Source organism: Cucurbita maxima, unplaced genomic scaffold (genome assembly GCF_002738345.1).
Source record: "Cucurbita maxima cultivar Rimu unplaced genomic scaffold, Cmax_1.0 Cma_Scf00003, whole genome shotgun sequence".
NCBI lineage: Eukaryota > Viridiplantae > Streptophyta > Magnoliopsida > Cucurbitales > Cucurbitaceae > Cucurbita > Cucurbita maxima.
In genome coordinates, this window is record NW_019272019.1 from 4,734,301 (window position 1) to 4,748,533 (window position 14,233).

Here is a 14,233-nt window from a genome sequence, read left to right on the forward strand (position 1 = left end):
ATATGGTTCTTTATTTATTCATTTCATTGTATGTTAGACAAGGGTTAACCATGTTTGTAAATCCAATTTACACATTTATTTAAAAGTATTTTTTTTGTTTTTTTTGTATTAGTAGGATGAACAGTAGTCCATTTCCCGTTGCAAAATTACAATAAAGTCAAAATTCCTACTAAAGAACCTGCCTCGCGTAGCTGACAAAAATGAATAAATAAGCCAAAGGCCGCACATAATCCCCCCTCTATTGAGAAGGCCCTAAATGGCTTCAACAGCTTCCTCAACTTTTGGTTTGCTTTTCGGTCGCCCACACCTTCTAACATCTTTGCTCGACAGAAGCTCCAACGCTTTCGCTAAATCGACATCATTCGGCTTCAAGTTCTGTCATCGGAATAACACAACTTTTCAAGTAAAATTGTAAACTAAACCCTTAGCTTGAACAAAAACAAATAAAATGGGCTATATTCAACTCGTTAAAGCATATTATATCCTTAATAACCATCCAAGGGAAATAAATGAAAGTAGGAGGAACAAAAAAAAGACCTTGGGAACGGAAGCTATCGTGCGTCGATGCCTAACTGTGAACCCAGCTTTCGTGATCTTTATTAACACTCGATGACCATCCTTTGGATGGTTTCCCTATCAAGAAGTGTTCCACAAAAATTAGAAGAATTTTATTGAAAGGGAGAAAGAAAGATGATATGTACAGAGAATGAAAATATACCAAAGTAATTGGGTAGCGTAATAGTTCGAGGGCGTCCTCAAGAGTAATAGAGCCCACGTCCTTTATCTGGAAGAGACAAAGAGCCACTCTTGAATCAAAATTTACAAGAAATTAAAGAATATCTAATCATTTTGTGCTAATGAACAGAGCCAATCCCACAAATTTTCAGACATTAACAAAAAAGTTGTATTCTTTAATCTGAAAATATGCGCGAGTTTCATTGTAAATCGTGGCAAATTATAAGACAAGAAAAGAAAACCTCATACCTGGGAAACAGAGGTTCTTTTGGGCATGTACCCTTTCCTGTCCTCACCAAGCTGCACATAAAACCCATATGGACCACTCTTCAAAAGAATCTGAAAGGAAATATTCTTATAATTAACAAAACCATATAGAATGAACAAATGTATGAAAAAAAAAAATCAGCGGTAAACGCAACCTTTTCACTAGAAACTGGATGAAGACCAAGCAATTTTGGCTCTTCCACACTCTGGTTATTTTGAGGAGTAACTTCTTCTTCATCCTCACCATATAATGTTTTTGCAATATATCTGATGACAAAAAGAAAGTCAAGTACCATTTAGCCTGTTTATATGAAATATAATTGATTGTTTGAACTTTGAAGGACATTGGCAAAAGCGATAAATTCTCCCCTCGATGACTGAATGGTAGAGGGATCATGAGAAAAATTGACTCATCCAAACTAAAGTGAAGGAGTTATAACTACATTATTAATTTTCAAACTTACTTGCATCTTGGGTGTTGATCACAACCTATGAAATAGCCTGCACCATACCGACTAACTTTGAAGATCAGAGTGCCCTCCAAACAACTGAAAGAAAAAGAACTAAAATTGAGCATAATACTTACAAGAGTCAAATTCTAACATGCAGTAAAGAAGTACGCAATTTGTTTCGTTATTAACCTTTACAATTTTTTATTGGAAATATGACATTTTATTAGATCACTTAAATGTGAAGAAAAACCATCAGTGTTATTATCAAAGAGGTCAAAACCTGGTGATAAAATGGATGAAAAATAGGCAAACGCATACCTTGGACATGTTCTACAATTATCAGGAAGAAAAGAAAATAAGAAGTCCTCATATTTCTTCTCCAGCATCTTTTCCACCTGAAATATCAGACAGCTTTGGTATTACAGCTGAAGCATTCATCAGGAGAAAGGCTAGGTGTATGTTACCTGATGAATATGAACATTATTAGCACGTTCACAATATGTGCTGAACCGTGTCCAATAATCTCTTAGGAGGCCTTTCCATTCAGTTAAACCAGCAGAGACGTTATCAAGCTGAAGAAAGAAACTAGAACATTAGCTAAAATTTGAGATTTCCCGTAAAGATAATGAACGAGGTATTCATGCTTGAACATCGGGTGACTTTTGTGAATGTCAACCAAACCCAATACAAACGGCGAGCTACTATATTTTAGGCAGAACACAGAAAATGTATGATTGTGATCCCATATGTGGCAGTAGCAAGTAGAAAAACTTCGGTAACAATTGGACTCACCTCATTTTCCATGTCAGCAGTAAAACTATAATCAGTGACCTCGGAGAAATGATGACAGAGAAATGCCGACACCTTAAATCACAAAAGATGGGAAGAGTAAAATAAGAATTAAAATAGGCCTCATCAAAATTTGCACATCATAAAATACAATTTGCAGATAGAATGGCACAGTAAAATGAAGAAGCCTGGTTCATAGGGCTTTTTCATTATTTTAAAAACAATAATAATTATAAGGTTTTGTTTCTTTTTGTTCATTAAAAAACAATCTACTAACTCTAAATGTAAAAACTCATGTTTAAGGTTTTTTATTCATATTCTCACTTCAACTATGCTCTCTATTCTTAATGTATTTTTTTTTTATAGTTAAAATCAAAATTCTTTTATTCGATCGATCGATTACCAATACTGCGCCTCAAAATAATAAAAAAAAAAAGCCAGCATTTTTTTGCGCCTTATTGGCTACCATATGATTTGAACCCAACCCAAAATAGAATTGTAATGAAAACAAATATATCCTGGTCAATGTTGTTGACAAAATGTTGACAACTTTCAAGAAAAAAGATTATACCCCGGTTATCCAAAAACATAACTTGGATTTATGAATATGTCGACGGATACATTTCCCAACATAATTTCATCAATAGTAAACTCAAATGCCTATAAAGTCATAGGTTCATTATATTCTACATGATGGCCTTTGCTGTAACTAAATATTCTCTATTCAAGTAAAAGAAAATCTTTCATTGGATACCTAGAAAAATAAACAAGCAAAAAAACCCTTGAGTTCAGAAAAACACTCCTATGAACTATCAGTCGCGAAATAACGCAGCAATATGCTACCGAGTGCAACCTTTGTTCTCTTCCTTAATAAAAACTTCTGGGTGTCTTTCAATAATTAACCTGCAGTTCTGTCTAGGACCAGAAATGATAAGATATAGTGGATAATGGGACTTCTGTTTGACCCTTCACCTACTTTCTAAGATGCTAGCAAAGGAGTTAAAAAATGACTTGTTCATAAGATGCAATTCTTTACATCCTAAATGGGGCTGTGAAAAGGCAATAAATTAAATTTTGTAGAATTGGAATTCAATGTGATAAGAGTTACAAGCATACCATGCGCCCACGAAACTCTGGATGTAAAACACGACTTTTCACTGACAAGTAGTTCCTGTCCTGAAAGTAAAATGAATCAAAGAATCAGAAGCAAGTGTATGCATCATCATTAAACTGTAAACAAATAACGTGAAAAGGCACATCGGAATCAATAAAAGTGTCATAGACATTATAGGCAGACCTAAAAAAGAGATCCAAGTTCTGTTCTTGATCACCTTACACTACAATGTAATCTATCATTGATGAATACATAAAATGTTTATCAAGGCATATAAAATTTGAAACTGTTAACACAGATAACCAACCACGTCCTCTGTTTATAGGAAATTTAACATGCGTTGTGGATTGGCTTGTAGTGAAATTTAACATGCGTAATTGCAGTTTAACGCTAATTTTATTCAATAGGAGAGTAGGGGATATGAGGACCCAAAGGCTATCAGTATGTTTCAACACGATTCAAATACAACTAAAAACGTGACCCCTCAGCTGAAAGCCAAAACAAGTTCTGTTTAAGAAATCTGTACGGTCACTTCAATGTGGAAAGGAAACCAGGCATATTTTGTACAAAGACTGGAAAGGATTATTGACATTCAGTTTTGAAATTATGATAGCAAAAGTAATATTCTTCGATCCTCCGAGAAGCAATAACAGATACTTAACAGAAAGAAACTAGTTATCTACTCAGAACACAAAATAGGACATTCATAACACTTATGTCCTAAGCTATTCCTCAACACATTTTTCTTATGAGAAACAATATTTTATTGATATGATGAAATATACAAAGGAAGGGTAGGAATCCTAGAGTGGGATATTTCTCACAATGATAGGATGCTATTGTCCATCATTTCGAACCTCATAAAACAGAATAATAAAAGACAAAAATTTCAAATCTATTGTTTGCAATGATCTATAGTAACCTGTAAAACTTTTAATGTGCTTGCATATGTGGAAGGTCTCCCAATCCCTAGCTCCTCCATCTTCTTAACCTGTAATATCCAGTTCAGTGAATAAGAAAATTTCACACAGAAAACTAGACAGATGCAAACGGGTCTGTTCACTTTACATTATGAGGGGTTTATATCCTATATCTGAGAAACCATATATAAGTCTAATCAAATCATATCCTACAAAATAACCCCAAAAGTTATATCCTATATCTGGTGGGGCAGAAAGAAGCAAAATTGAATTGAAAATATATCCTACATATTCCAGAAAAACCAGTACTTATGTTTATTGTTTTACATCCAACAACTTAAATTTCCATAACTAGATGCGAAGCTGAAATTTTTCTACCATTGGGTTTTGTTCAGTTACCAGCCAGAAAAAAGGGAAGTCCAACCCCAGGTTCTCTATACTATTTGAGCCATACATGAAGAATTTGAAGCTCTTGAACTCATCTTAAGTTCAGAATTATAATTTAGATATAATAAAAAGGAATTATATCTTCATTATTTTTTTTATTAGTATCTCCCGGATTTGTTTTTGGTTAATACCTTTCGTTCTGCATTCATTGCTTTCATGGCTAGCCTCCTTTAATTTGTATTTGCCTCTAAGTTCATGATTTTATATTTTTTTCTTTACTTTATTTTCACACCATTTGGAGAGTTTGCATCCCTTGAATATTTATTCTTTTTAACTATATCAATGAGAAGTTGTTTATGGTTAAAACATATGTGTGTGTGCGCGCGCACACGCACACACATATATATTTACATATATATATTATAAATGAAGAATGAGTTAAGCATGAGAAAAAGGCATACACTTAAATAAAGAGATGCAGATGGGTGAATATAACATAGTGACAAACGAAAATAATAAAAGAATTAAGAAAACAATGGCAACGACAAGAAGAAGACATATACACCAATGTTCTGCATTTGTCAGAAACCCAATTTTTTCCAATAATTTTTTTCAAAAGAAAGCTAAAAAGCAAAAGCTTTTGAATCTCAAAGATGAGTGACAATAATAATAGTTTTCAAGTATTCAGTTATTTACAGGCTCAAAATTTCGGGTCTAATAGTTAGGCAGCACTTACCAATGTTCCCTCCGAATAGCGAGGAGGGGGCTGGGTAAAATGTTGCTTGAGTTCAACTGCAGCTAGAGACAATTGATCCCCTGACTAAAAAATAACTGGTTAATAAATATACATTTCTGTACCATCTGTACTATTGCAATCACCATTAGAAAATAATATTCAAGGACAAATTGCGAGCATGAAAAAGGGAGAGGACTATGTAAGAAGAAAAATTTCTCAATTAATTGGAAATTCCAAATACATGCCACCTTGCAGTAGGAAAAAAACAAATAGAAAGAATTTCTTTGATGTTTCAGTAATAGATTCATGTACATAGATGCTTAACATCATAAATTTTTCTACCAAATAGAAATAGGCTACGGTCTAGTAGATATTACAAAGAACAAAAATACCAACCAGAAGCAACAATATAAAACCTTGTACCTTCAGTGCATTAAGAATTCTAAACAGTTCGTCCCGTTCATTTTCTTCATGGTCTTTATGTCTGATTGCATCAACTTCTGGATCCTGACAAATTATTAGATCTTTAGAATCCAAAAGAACCCCAGCCCCACAAAGACCGAATATTAAGAAAGAAACACGTTCTTAAGGAGAAATAATGGGCAAGCATGAGGGTAGATAAGATGTCCTCCCAGATAAAACACCCCTCGAAACTCACAAAAAGTAGGACCATTTAGCATGAATAGTTGGAAATAATTTCAAAAACATTTAGAATGCAAACTCCAACTGGATGTGGAAGCTACAATACATGGTTTGAGCAGTTAGAACTAAAAACAGCTAACAGGTACTTTAATCAGAAAACAGTCATATTCAAACATTCCTTGCCAATATCTGTTTAAGAGCTAATATGCACGTAAGATCAAAAAATGAAAACAGAAAGATGTGTTTGAGAGAGAGAGACAACTAACTACTATATTAAGGCAAGGTAATCTAAAAAACAAGACAAATCATTGAACACCCTTCTCGTCCCATCAATCTCATACATACTGCAACCTTATGCCAAAGGGCTTTCCTTACAAGATGGAAACTCCAAAAACATTTTTCTGATAGAAATATTTTGTGACGTTCTTAATGCCCAGCCACCCAACTCACTGGGAGGAAGGGCTACTTCCAATCATCCAGACAACTCTCTCTTCCATGGACCTTCCAAAGAAAACCCCTAAGTATCTAAATAACTTAATCTATCATTATCTTAAATATTTATAGAAAATTGACAGAAAAGTCAGACAAGATTGATTGAATTGAGTGATAGAACCCAAATACAGAGAAATATAAAAGAGAACACAACTACAAGATTAACCATGTGTTTTGAAGTACGTAAACCCTTCCTTCTTGAGATCATTCTCGAGCCTTAATTCACTAACCAAAATAATTTTTATATCTTCTGTTGAAGATCCCACAAATATGGGGGACTTCACAGTCCTTATAAGATACATGGTTTACTACTCTCAATGTCAATTGATTTTGAGATGGTACCTCAAGTTTATCTAATATGGTATCTTAGTATATAAAGCTCAAACGGTATTTGATCCAAAAAAAAATATTGGGATCCGATAAAAGAATGGTGAATCAAAAGAGAGCATCTAGAAGGGCATGTTGAGAATTCCACATTGGAAAAATGGGAGACCTCACAATTTTAAATATACATGGTTTACTATTCTCATTGTCAACTGATTTTGAGATAGTGCAACATGTTTATCTAATATGGTATCATGGTCCATAAAGCCCAAACGGGTATTTGATCCAAAAAAAATTGGGATCTGATCCAAGAGTGGTGAACCCAAAGAGACACCATCTCGTGGGGCATGTTGAGAATACCACATTGGAAAGACGGGGAAATTTCACAATTTTATAAGATACACGGGTTACTCCTCTCTTTGCCAATTGGTATTGAGATGGAGCCCCATGTTTATCTAATATCTCCTTCCCCTCCCTCTATTTGTAACCTACCCCCATAATAAACTCCCAATCTAATTACTAATGTACCCATAATAACATTCATATCATTAAAGTGATCTTCGAGAGAAGGATGCAATTCCATTCATTAAATTTTAGCCATCATCCTAACGGATAACCAAAAAACTTCATAAGAGTTTTTTACAAAAATTAAAACTAAATTAAAAAAAAAAAAAAAAAAAAAAAAAGAATTAATGTAGATAAGCATCCGTTACATGCAAGTAAACAAAATAATCACAATCTCTCTCAAGAATACTTAGCATGACTATCATACCTCAAAAACTTCTTGAAAGCCACGAAATTGAACTCTTGAGCATGTAGATCGGAAAATGATGGACTCATCCGCAAGTCCACTGTCAATTTGAATCTGGTAACATATATAAACAAAAAAGAAAATTGCAGATGTGCAACCAAAATTGAAGTTCACTATAATTTACAAATAAAAGTAGATAAATACATGCCATGAAAGAGAAGTTGTGAACTCATAGTCCGCTCTAATAAACAACCAGAAATTACTTCATTTTTTACCCCCCAAAAAAAAAAAAAAAAAAAAAAAAAAAGATACACGAACTGTCATCAACATTTGAAAAGTTATGCACAATCTTTCTTGATTTAAAAGCCCACTCTAAGCCAAAATAAGCGCCTTTTCAAGTCAGGGTGGCTCTTGCCCCAAGTATCTCTACCAGAACTTCTGAACTTGGTAAAATGTCTTATATTATTGTTAATTCTCTCGGTTAGGATTTGGTTGTCCTCAGTATCAACCCATTTGCCTCTTCTGTATCATGACCTTGGGAATCAGTAGATTCCTTAAATATTTTTCTTAAAAAAAAGTGCATCTTGAGTTTTTTCATAAGAAACAAGAACTTGAATAAAATAGAGCCTTTATGTTTTTTTTTATAATAAACAAGAACTTGTATGATATAGGGTCATGATAGTATCTTCTTAATAAGAAAACTAATAAAATTTTGGAATCAATAATGCAAGTTTTATTATACAAGCCTCCTGTGTTAAAATTTATCAATTACAAACTGAAATATGCAAAATATTGAAAAAGAGAAGAGAAATATTGTAATGGGAATGCATTCTGACCTGTTCAGTGATAGAAGGTTCCATTTGACATGCCATCGTTCTGAGCCAAATAAGAGAGTATAGTTTGTGAGAATCTTCGTCAAGTGTTCCCACTAGCATTGCTGAAAGTGAATTCAATGAAATAAAACGAACACTAATTGGTTATAATGTTTTCACCAAAATGGGAAGGCTAAAGCAATAATCTTACAAGTGAACATAGTTGGAGTAGGTAACTAGAACAGAACAACTCAAATATATTCCCTAATCAAGTATTATTTAGCCAGAAAATTATATAATTACAGGGTAATCGTTGCACATCAGTGGGTCTGATTGCTTCATGAGCCTCTTGAGCATTCTTGACCTTTTTAAAATATTTGCGTGCACTTTCTGAGACGAAGTTATCCCCGTATCTGCAAACAGTAAGTTTTTTGAAGAATAAAAAAATTAGAAGCCTAAAACCTTATAGGATGGAGGGAATTCAAATTGCACCTTGAAATTTCAAATAAAGATTATCCCCAAGTGAAAGAACGCTACAGCTATAGTAAAGTTACAAACATAAAGAGCCTTCTTGTAAATCATTTGCCTAAAAAAGCTGTCACATAACTTTTCGTGCTTACAAAGAAAAGAGAAGTTGAATTTTGAACTTTCACCTTTGCTTAATCAAGGAGCGAATGTCCTTAACAGCTTCATCAGAGATCTGAAATAGGAAGTAGTTCAAGCAAAAATGTTTAGACCAGATGCACCTAAGATTTTTTAATATGACAAAACAGCATGAACCAGGACAAAAATGAAATGGAATGTCAACCAAATAACTAAGAATGAATAACCGATTGATATGAAGAATTATACAGGTAACATCAAAGAATGAATAAAAATCCCAAAACAATTAATAGGAAAAAAGAGACTACTGGCAACAAGATAAACCAAGCTGCCTTGCCAAAGAAATAACAAGAAATAGTAGGGAGGTATAGTTGAAGGCAAAAAAGTTCTTACATGTAGCCCATCTGTTCTTGGATAAGTTATTAAGCCAGCTGCCTTTCCATCAGCAAGTTGAATTCCCTCGTAAAGTTTCTGGGCAAGCTGCATAGAAAGTTATATAAGTGACAGGAGCATAAAATGCCCCCCTATATTTCTAAGTTGTAAGAAGTAAAGGAAAAGGAAAATATTAAAAATAAAATAAAAAACTACAGCGTTATAGTCTTAAATCATGCATGAAACCCCTCATACATTCATAAAAAAGGTGAAAGCAAAAGGCATCATACCAGGAAAACAATCAGAAAGTAAATTAAGGTCAAACTAATTCTAATAACATAAAATCGTAGTGGGAAAAAGTTAAAAGAAAATAGGTATATATATTCCACAATACGCACCATTTATAAAAGAAAATGGATTTAGATAAGAATAAGAGTAAAAATATGTCGGACAAGAATAATTCTATTATTATATTAATCTATTTGATATTGAACTTTTGGAGTGTCCTTCAAGTAACCTTTTTTGTTGCCACGGCACTTTTCCCCTCAACCTCAATTGGAGGTGTTTCTTGCAATAGTTTCCCTTCACAAGGGGTCTCATCTACCCCAAACCTTTAGTTCAAATTGTACACTTTCTATTTATGGCTTGATATGTTTTGAAGGGCACAAAAAGGAAGCCACCAGAAAGAACAGAATAAGAACAGATTATTTAATTGTTTCAACTTCATCCATTCCCTATCAAAAACAGAAACAAGCAATAAACAAGATTTCTAATTTGAATCCACTAGCGCAAGAAACCAGCAAAAGATTTTGACTTTCACAATAATGATATTTCCAAATCACATTAAAAATATCATTAAGGTCCAACGAAGATAACTCCTAGAAGATAGATGTGAAGGAAAACACTCCCAAAATCTAATATTAGAACAATTGCCCACTTTATAAATAACTCTCTGAATAAAACATCAATATCCAGTAACACATTAGCAGATACCATGTTATTAATAGGGGGAAATAATTATTTGGGGCAGACTGCTGATTAGAAGTAAAATTTTAACTCAACATGACTGAATTATCTTATATCATGGGGAACTTCAAGAGTCAAAACAAAATTACCATGTACCTTCATTGTGTAACTTGCAGGAAAATTATGTTTGTTTGCTGCATCTTGCTGAAGTGTAGATGTTATATATGGCATTGGAGGGTTTCTCCGCACTTTATTCTTTTTAGAGCTAAGAACTTGAAAATTTACTGACTTTAGTGCAGTTTCTATATTCTTTGCCTCTGTGGTGGAGCTAATTGCAAACTGATTTAACTTCTTAGAATCAAAATGGGTCAAATGTGCAGGGACTGTAAATTCTTCCACTGAAGAACAAGGATCTTTTTGGTTCAACTCAATGTCAATAGTCCAATATTCTTGTGGTTGAAATTCTTCAATTTCCAATTCTCTATCACATATTAGGGCGAGTGCAGCTGACTGAACACGCCCAGCTGATTGACAACCTGGTAATTTCCTCCATAATAATGGTGAAATATTAAATCCAATCAAATAATCTAAAGCACGCCGTGCAAGGTAAGCCTGAACCAAGTTTGCATCAATTCCTCTAGGAGATTGCAGGGCACTTTTGATAGAAGCCTCAGTTATTTCATGAAAAACAACCCTCGCTATGCTAATACCTTCATGTAGAGCATCCTGCTGCTGCAACATCTCAATTATATGCCAAGCAATAGCCTCGCCTTCACGATCAGGATCAGATGCAAGAATAAGGTTCTCTGCTCTGAGGAATAATACCACAGCAAAAGAAAAGAAAATTAAAACTTTCGGAATTGGAGGTAAGAGAAAAGAAGCATATTAGACATCACAAAATAAATGACAGAGATGCACAACAATGTCAACCATATACAAGAAGCAAACAAAACTTAATAAAGAAATACAAATGTGTGTGTGCGCGTGTAAACTTAACAATCCTTATCAAGTTAGCCAAAAATACAGTTGCATGCAGGCCAAGCTAGAAACAAAAGCCAGATACAGACCCATTTAAGGAAACTTTCATGCTCTTGAGATGAGTCCAGGCAGCAGAAGGAACCTCCCACACCATACTGAAGTCATCATCAGGTCTAACAGATCCTGACCTTGCAGCCAAGTCTCTAACATGGCCATGACTAGGTAGCACCTCAAACATATCACCAAGATAATTCTGAATAACCTTTGCCTTTGTAACAGATTCCACCACCATAACAGACTTCCCCATTGGGGGATATAGCTGCTTCAAAGTTGTTATTCCCTGAGATTTCCCCCTTGCATCCACTACAAGGTTTGGCTTCTGTGGCAACTTACTAGCATCTTTCTGAGCTTCTTTTTTTCTGCTAGAGTTACCTTTTTTCTTGTTAGATTGTTGTGTAGTTGAAACAGAACCTTTGGCAGTACCCCCCGATGATTTTTTCTGAAAAATTGCACTGTTAGTTAAAATAATGCAATGAGAAGGGAAAAAAGGATTAAAAACATCCATCAATTACTATTTGCTAACCTTCGGATTTTGTACAACATTCTTATCAACATTACTACTATCTAAGCTCTTTGACTGACTATCCTTGCATACTGCTTCAACATCTGAAGAATTGGTTGGAGATATAGCTTCCTTCTTTTTCTTGCTCCCAGAGTTCTTTTCTTTCAAACCCTTGGATGCTTTCCTAACGGATGAAGAAGAATTAGATGAAACTAGACCTGCCTCCTTGGTAACTCCAACCAACTGATCGCTTGAATTTGTTCCAACAACACTAGTGGAGCCTGTGGACCCTGAAGCACTAATTTGCTTTTTCCTGGATGTAGCAACAGGCTTGGCACCCTTCCATTTTTTATTCAATCCTTCAAATGGGAATGTACTTGTTCCATTACTTGCATATTTAACATTCTCATTCTCAGTTTTATTCAATGCTTCTGTAGATTGAGAAAAGAACTTCTTTTCAAAAGCTCTATAATTAGGAAATGTAGGTGTAAAAGTGCCATTTAACACCTGTCGCTTAGAAGCATTTGGGGATGCAACAGAATGATGAAATCCCAATGGTAAGCGGGAATGTAGAGTGAAAACACAACTTGGCCCATCACATGTACGACACTGCCCAGCCTTTGCACGTTCAGTCTTGACAGCAAATGTTACTCTGCTTTTTCTAAAAACAAGCTGAGAACATTTGGCGTAATTACAAACAGTGGAAAAAGGTAAAACGGGTATGCATTTGCTAGTATTATTTTGAGAAGTCCTACTCTGCAACTGTAACGCAAACACCAAACAAAATAACACATTATCACCATGATAAAAGAATGCTGGGCTGTTCCACAATATTTCGAAATAGAAGGTCAACAGAAGTAACTAAAAATTGTCAAATGGCAGAAATTTGCATGGCATTGAAAACATTAGAGCATACATGGCGTTGCAACTTTTCGAACGTTTTTTTTTTCTTAGGAGACATTAAATTTTAAAATTGTTCATAATAGTCCATTTCTAATATTTGCTGCAAGACAAATCCACAAATGGGAGTGAATGAATCTAAAAATTAAAAACTCAAATACGCGGGATGAAACTAAAAATAGAGATTGGCAGAAAACACATTATCTCACAGCCATAAAAACATAAATTCACTAGGCAACTCAAACACATTCAGAAAAAGAACAAGTAAGCGAAAGTAGCCAAAAAATCAAATGCCAGAAGTTTACGCTCGGCAACAAAAATTGTATTGACCGTTCAAGCATGTATAAAAATTGCAACTTTTCCAACATTTTCTCTAGCAAGATTGTATTGACTGTTGTCACTTAGTTTCTAAAAAAATTATACCGTTATCATTTTCTCTAGCAAGTTATATCTTGGTGTAAACGGTCTTACTTCCTATAGTTATACCTCTCTCATTGCAAATTGAGAAGAAGGTCTTTTGTAAACACCATGGGTATATCCCTTTTGTAAATTTCAATCATCAATGAAATTGTCTTTTATCAGAAGAAAAAAAAATTATACTGTTCATCTCTGATATTTACTGCGAACAGATGTCTAATCTGAATGTAAGAGTACGAAATAAACAATTCCAAAACAACATACTAAACAGCAAAGAAAAACTTGATGGCAAACATACTACCGCCGCGATAAAGATATAAATTCACTAGGCCACTCCAAAACAATTAGAAAACGAACAAAAGAGCGAACCAAAATGTCCAACACCAGAAGTTCGATTGGCGTTAAAAAAAAAAAAAAGACTTCAAGCCAGTATAAAATTGCAACTCTTCAAACGCCATAGAGATACATTACTGATCATTATGAAACAAGTTTTCATAAATTTCATAAAATTATGGTCTAATAAAATACTTGCTGCCAGACAATTCTCTAGACAAAAACGCAAGAGTTTAAATGTTTTTTTCTTTAAATCAGAAAAAAAAAAAAAAAAAACTGCATAGAGCAATTGGTAGAATATGAGAACCTTAGCCATCAAAGGACGGAGTCGCGAGAACGAAGCAGACGGAGTTGTTGAAAATACAGAGGAAGAAACAGCGTTGCTGGAAGTAGTGGCCATGAACAAGCTCCTCTGAAGCTGCCTCATTAACTCAGCAGAATCAAATGGCGAGCACGCTCGCTTCCAAGCTTCTCTCGGTTACGCTCTCACCTCCAAGTACAGAGAGAGAGAGAGAGAGAGAGACAGAAAAGGAAGTTTCAGAAACAACCGAGGCGCCAAGAAAGGGGTTTTTGGGTGAGAGAGGTTTTGGGATGAAGTAAAGCAGTCGCTCTCGCGCCACTGCATTAGGGTTTTAGGGCCATGTCATTTTACCTTTTTTTTTTTTTTTTTTTTTTTTTCTT

General features: G+C 34.4%; 1 protein-coding gene across 2 annotated transcripts; it reads right to left on the reverse strand.

The window, feature by feature from the left end:
- Positions 1–108: 108 nt before the first annotated feature.
- Positions 109–14,132, reverse strand: LOC111476696 (DNA topoisomerase 1-like). 2 transcript variants are annotated; one of them, XM_023120476.1, is made up of 22 exons: positions 13,860–14,132; positions 11,924–12,574; positions 11,430–11,839; positions 10,519–11,173; positions 9,418–9,504; positions 9,075–9,121; positions 8,725–8,834; positions 8,446–8,546; positions 7,631–7,723; positions 5,824–5,907; positions 5,401–5,484; positions 4,280–4,348; positions 3,360–3,419; positions 2,247–2,318; positions 1,919–2,026; positions 1,773–1,849; positions 1,467–1,550; positions 1,158–1,269; positions 985–1,074; positions 719–784; positions 538–633; positions 109–375 (listed from the first exon to the last, which is right to left on the reverse strand). In XM_023120476.1, the coding sequence occupies exons 1-22, from the start codon at positions 13,977–13,979 to the stop codon at positions 253–255; spliced, it is 3,399 nt and encodes a 1,132-aa protein (XP_022976244.1). In that variant the 5' UTR covers positions 13,980–14,132; the 3' UTR covers positions 109–252. The 2 variants fall into 2 exon arrangements, with proteins under 2 accessions (XP_022976244.1, XP_022976242.1); XM_023120474.1 differs by having other exon boundaries at positions 11,924–12,664.
- Between the last annotated feature and the right edge of the window lie 101 nt (positions 14,133–14,233).

Coding starts and splice junctions, on each gene's coding strand:
- LOC111476696 (XM_023120474.1), bottom strand. CDS start 13,979: ATGAGGCAGCTTCAGAGGAGCTTGTTCATGGCCACTACTTCCAGCAAC. Junction 9,122..9,417: donor CAAGAACAGATGGGCTACAT/GTAAGAACTTTT, acceptor TTCCTATTTCAG/ATCTCTGATGAAGCTGTTAA. Junction 1,850..1,918: donor ATAATGTTCATATTCATCAG/GTAACATACACC, acceptor CTGATATTTCAG/GTGGAAAAGATGCTGGAGAA.